We start from the raw sequence: 6,000 nt of genomic DNA, 5'->3' as shown, positions 1-6,000 counted from the left end.
ATATATAAAAATATATATAATTCCCAAGTCACAAAGCTCTGAAGTGCAGTCACTGAAGTGCCAAAGCGTAGTTTGCATTTGCTTGGCAGCAGTGGGGCAGAATGATGCAGCCTGCAATGGAGCATGTTCCTCCTCCCCCTCTAGCCTGCTAGCATGCTGCTCGGTGCCTGTGAGGCTGCAGGGACCTTGCACGACTCCCGTTCATTGCGAGGGCTGCCAGAGCTTCCCTGTGGGTCTTCTGGATTGTGCAAAAGCTTCTGGGAATCACAGAGAAGGCTGGAAAGTGTGAACTGGGCCTCACCAGCAAGTAGAGAATAGTTCAGATCAAGTGCTGTGTTCCAGAGGGCTTCTTGAGAATTTAAAGGAAAGGGGAGAGCAGCTATAGGACAACCTCTGAAATGTGAGTAGAGGAAACAGATGGCCAGAAAACTTTTAAAAAAAGGTTTTTATGCCTAAAAAAGCATAAAGTAAGAGGCTGTTTTTCCTGGAGCACTTCTTCAGATGAAGCAGGAGCAAAGGTGGGACCTACACGGCTGAGGAAGTGAACTGCAATGGGTGAAGGGGGGGGAGTTCCACCATGAGTAGCTCTACCACAAGAAGGGTTTTTTTGTTTTGTTTTTTGTTAAATAGCTGGGGATCAGATTAGTCAGAATTTTGTTCTGCCTCAGTCTTATTTTGTGCTACTCTATTTCTTGCAGAACCTATAACTGCATGCATTTCTTAGTTCGTATTGATGAGATTTTGCTTTCTTTTGTGCATGGTATCTATAACTTCTGTTCCTTTAGGTTTTGTCACACACATATTTTGCAAGAAACTGGATCAGTGAAGGACAGGACAGAGGAATTTGCAACAAGAGTAGGATTTTGAATGCAAAGGGTTGCTGGGTACAGGGCTAACTGAACACCACCAACACCAACTCCGCCCGAGCTCTGTTTACATACAGCACTGACTCCCAAACGTTTTGGCCCCTGGGATATTACCAGTCCTCAAACTTCCTTGTATAGCCAGACCTAGCTGATAAATATCATGATCATGGCTACTCCTGAACATGCCTAGCTACGGATCACTTACCACCAATGATGTTAAAAAATTATTTTCCCTGAAACACTTCCTACTTCTCATTTCCAAATACCAATACCTCACACAGTACAGCTGCAATGCAACTGTACAGGCTCCCCATCTGGGGATTCCTGAAGAGGAATTGTTTGCAGTGACTTTGACCTGACAGGAACTGAAGATGGTTTTACTATTGGAAATGACATCCCAAAACTGCTCCTCTCTAGGCTCAGAAAGACAGACATACATACAGGGGAAACACTCACCAGTCTCAGGAGAAGTGGTCTTCACAGAAAGAAGTTTGACTCCTTCTTTATCTGATTGGGCCCTGCTGAAGTCAGAAAACATTTAAGCAGACAGTCAGCATGCAGTTCAGCATGCATGTTGGTCAGCCAAACAAAACTCTAAGATTATGATCTGGAGGAGGCAACACCTATGCCAGTCTACACTGGTGGACTTGAAATGGGCTTTGCATGGCATGATGTGTAAGTCTTGGTGGTGGAAAACACCATATACCGATATCTCTGAAAACACCTTTCCCTTAAAATATGTAAAAAATCAAGTAGCATGACTCCAGTTTCAATCTAGTGCTCCACAGAAGTAGTACATCTGGGGGAACAGAGGGAGTCATCTTTTTTTCTCTGTCAATACAAGGCTTTTAGTCACATTGAATTGCAAGAAGGATCACTTCAGATATCCAGGGAGGCAGGGCTAGCAAGTAAATCAGCAGCCCAACTATTGCTTTTGGTCATGCAAAACATAGGGACCACAGCCAGACTCAATGGCCTCTAGTATGTATCTTCTAATGGATCTTTCTTGGTTTCACTCTCCTGAACCTCCTTAAGCCAATACTGTTTAAGCTGAACCTCTGCAAATGGACCAGTGAAGAGAAGATATGACAGAGGAAAATGAAATAATGGGGGACACGAGAAAAAGGACAAGAAAAATAAACCAGAATAAAAAACATTAAAAAGAGAGAAAACATGAACAAAAGAAGGTGGATGGGAAAAGATAGGGGGGAAAAAACCCAATCAATGGGGCAAAAATTGAAAAAAAAAGAGGAAATAACCTGGGCTAGCTGGCCCTGTGGCACAGCATAAGCCGTTTACCCATTTCAAAAGGATCCCCTGCAAAACAGTTGAGAGCCATCACTTTTCTATCCATGTTGGAACAGCTGCTTATCGTGCATACAGGTGTACGATAACTCCAAGTGCATCACTTTCAACAGGATATTTCTGTTTGGGGTGGCAACCACTTATTATGTTTAGACAAAGAAAGATCAAAGAAAATCTCATGCAGAATCTGCTGCATTCGCAAATGCCCCATGGTAGATCTCAAAGCAATGAAAAGACAGGATTCAACCTACTGTTCAGTGCCGTTCTCTTGTCTCTCTGGAAGAAGGAACAAAGTTAATATCATTTTGACTGCTGGAGCTCAGTTAGGTAAACATTTAGACATAGCTATTGCAGTTGTTAGCAGAAGGCTTAGTTGTGATTCTGCAGTATTGCATTAAGTACATTAAAACAATCAACCAGCTTGAATGGCAATTGGTACTTTTCTAGTTTGTCTTCCCAAAAAATAACCATGTCATCTATGAAAGTGAACTGATAGTGCTTGAATCTATACTTCTGCAAACTAGGGAGAATGATATGTGACTTGCACAAGAGCACAACTGAAGCGCATTTTTCCCTGCAGCTCCCAAATCCCCGGGTAGCTGGCACAGAGGCAGCGAGCATGCAACAGTTCTTGAGTACATAACAACTGAGCTAAAAGATGCAGGGTGAGGGGAGTGAGAGAACAAGCTGCCAGACTGTGTGCTCTGGGGAGGTTTAACCTGGCATGACATCTGAGAACAGAGTCTGTCATCCCTGCCAATGAGGAATGGGTTTCTCCCCAAAATGAATCATATACCAAACGTTATTTTATTCTTATGTGCAAGTACAGGCAGATGGATGGGGTTGTGGGGTTACATTGGAGACAACAGAGCCAATTCTAGCCCCATGGCTCTGGGCACAGGGCTCTCCATCTGTGGGGGAAGCACACTGGATAGACCTGAAAAAATCTTGCAGGAAGCACCACAGATATTTACCTACTCTAGCTTCCAAGTGAATTTGTTAGTACTGTGCCTGCCGGCATTTGTGCATGGGGGAGGATGGTGAGGAAATGTTCTTCACCTCATATCTTTACCTCTTGACTCTAATTATTCAGTAATTTCCTAAGCAAGGATCACACCTTCCTCTGTTTAACTGGGTCTGGTTTTCCATCTCATTGGCTAAATTGGTTGCGACACACTGTTTTCCTTGGTCTACAGCCTCAACACCCTGTTGTGATTTTATATTTCCAAGGCCTGGTGATTTCACAGTTGAAGCTCTGTACAGGTCTCCTAACTCATGCCAGCTTGCAGGGAGAGAAAAACCACAGTCTGGATTCAGATTTGGGTTTTCACTTAATGGAGAATTACACTTGCCTGTGGCCCACTCAGGCAACTCTTTGAAACATTTGGCAAATGGAATTTAATGGAATTATACCCCCCATTATCTTAAGTATTTCCTGGACAGCAGCAAAACAGATGCTGGCTTTAACTGATCTGTCAAAATTACTTTTTCTGAAAATACTGTTTGCTCAGGGATTTTGTGCCCATGTGCATTATACTGTAATTGGAAAATTTTACTTCTCTGTGTGTGTGTTTATGTTTATAACACGTATTTCCTAGAAGAAAGCACTGACATTTCTTTGCCTGTATCTGGAACAGAGATAAAATAAATATAGTGATTTTGTTAAACAATATCTCCAACTTAGTTTGCACTGTCTTTTTCTACCTGATTGACTGATTGTGTTAGCACAGCTGTTTGTAGCTGCAAAAGCGTGAACAAAAAGCTTTATGGCATTATATATTCTCCAAAAATCAGAGACATTTTTGCTCCCTCTGTTCTTCCTACTGATTTTGAAAATGAAGTGTTACTTTCCCACTTTAGGCAAAATACTTTGAAATACAGGAAGCTTTCCTATCAGACTACTGCAACATCTATGGTTAAGGTAATCTAAAACCACCCCAGAGATCTTTTAAAAGTGAAAAAGCACATTGATCTTTTTCCCCCCACAGAGAAAGCAAACCAAATACCTGGTGTTTTCTTCTGACACATTCTGTACAAAGCCACCAGTGAGAAGACAGAAAGGGTAATGACTATCAAGGTGATGACAATTGGCAAGATAACGCCTGCAAAAGAGGGAGAACATAGCATCAGTTTGGGGGCCAGTGTTGATGGCCCCCAAAGGTTTTGCAAAACAGTCATATTTCAGGAATAAATTTTTTGATATATGCGATTTTTTCTTCCTCTTTTTTGAAAACAAGACTCATCTGAAATTCAGCAACTGAAGCAATTATTTCTCTTTTAACGTTGTATGCCCAGAAAGACACCAAGGAGTTACATAATTCAGTAACATTCCCCGCAGCACTTACAACCAGGGATAGAAAATGCAAGATCTCCTTTTTAAATGAGGACATTTCTTTCCTTTTATTATTTCCCACCATCTGCCATTTCCTGACAGGTGTTTCCCAGCCAAGAAGCAAAAAGGAAAGAATTATGTAACGAAGAGAAGCTTTCCTGGGGAAATATATAAGCCCAGTTTCTCCCCATTTATCTTTTTTTTCTGGCAGCGATCGGCCACGTTCAAATTTAGCAGGCTCTCTCTTGCCTGCTGGCCTAAGCCTTGAGTCAGGGGTATGTTGCGGCTGCGTTCCCGCAGCCTTCCTCAGCATCAGCCATCACACCTGCCTGATATTTTGAAATAGCATCTTCAGTGCCTTTTGATGCAATTAATATTTAATATTCATATAGATGTATGTGTGCATCTATGGAACTAGAGGGAAAACCCAGAGACAAGATTATAGTGGAAAACACATCAAACGTATTTTGCTAAGACAGTACTTTGGGTAGGAAATAGCAGATCTGCAGCAACATTCTTGCCCTAGAGATGCATATATTAAAATAAAAGATTAAATAACATGTATCATACAAATATCAAGTGCTTGAAGTTTGCAGAAGAATCCCTCCTAGTCCTTCTTTCCCATGACAATATGAACAATATATATTAATATAACACATTCATAACAATATATTCATCTTATATGCACGCATAACAGTATATGAACAACATTTTCATATGGTTTCTTGCATCTTCTCCCACAGGGTACTCCTCTGTCCACATTTTTTCTCAGTTTTATCACTTTGACTTCAGTCCTTGGGAATAAATGTGCTGCTCTCCAGTGAGAGTGGTGTCAAGTTGTTCAGCTCCGTTTCTCTTTGAGAGGAATTTTATAACAGGCAGTTAAGTTGGGTTTGTAATAAGGTCTACGTCTGGTAAGACTAGAAATAAAACTGGCAGTTTCATTTCTCTGCTACTCCAATCACTCATCTAAAGCCAAACTGATCAACTAAAAATTCAAAAGCTGGACAATAAAGCAGGAACACTCACTGGAATAGTGGACAGCATTCACTGGCACTTCCTTGTTTCCAGAACCACCAAAAGCTAGATTTGCAAAAGAAACATTACCTTTCAGGTTAACGTGTAACTGCCAGTGCTCCCCAAACAACTCCCAGCAAAAAATTACCCTCCCAAAACAACTTCTACGTCCCCCCCACTTCTAGAGCCCTTTGGTGCTCCACAGCTATAGTTCTTCTCAAAAACATGTAGATAACTTGGCAAGAGGGGTGGAAAAGTTTATCTGGTGTGGCCTAGAAGAAACAGAGACTTTGCATGGGTGCAGTCTTCCCTAGGATCATCTGCTTGTTCACTTACAGGTTACAAGCTACAAACATTTTCATTTTTAGGAGGTTAATGTACTGTTCAACATTAGAAGAGCTCTCTTGACAAGTAAACAAACAAGCAAGAGAGTGAAAATTAGACCTGCCTCCAGAAGATGGAAGACCAAAATTTTTCACT

General features: G+C 41.5%; 1 protein-coding gene across 1 annotated transcript in view; it reads right to left on the bottom strand.

Annotated features, from left to right (window-relative positions):
- The window catches only part of EMCN (endomucin), a 142,542-nt gene that overhangs the window by 9,642 nt on the left and 126,900 nt on the right, over positions 1–6,000 (bottom strand). The window contains exons 6-9 of the mRNA XM_009634754.1: positions 5,533–5,586; positions 4,178–4,273; positions 2,423–2,447; positions 1,323–1,384 (exon numbers count right to left, since the gene is read on the bottom strand). Of these exons, the coding sequence (XP_009633049.1) occupies positions 1,323–1,384; positions 2,423–2,447; positions 4,178–4,273; positions 5,533–5,586 (237 nt within the window). The remainder of the gene's footprint in view (positions 1–1,322; positions 1,385–2,422; positions 2,448–4,177; positions 4,274–5,532; positions 5,587–6,000) is intronic.

This window comes from Egretta garzetta, unplaced genomic scaffold (assembly GCF_000687185.1).
Source record: "Egretta garzetta isolate BGI_Z169 unplaced genomic scaffold, ASM68718v1 scaffold72, whole genome shotgun sequence".
NCBI classification, from domain to species: Eukaryota; Metazoa; Chordata; class Aves; order Pelecaniformes; family Ardeidae; genus Egretta; species Egretta garzetta.
The sequence above is the reverse complement of the archived record's forward strand: the minus strand, read 5'-3'. Positions and strand labels throughout refer to the sequence as shown.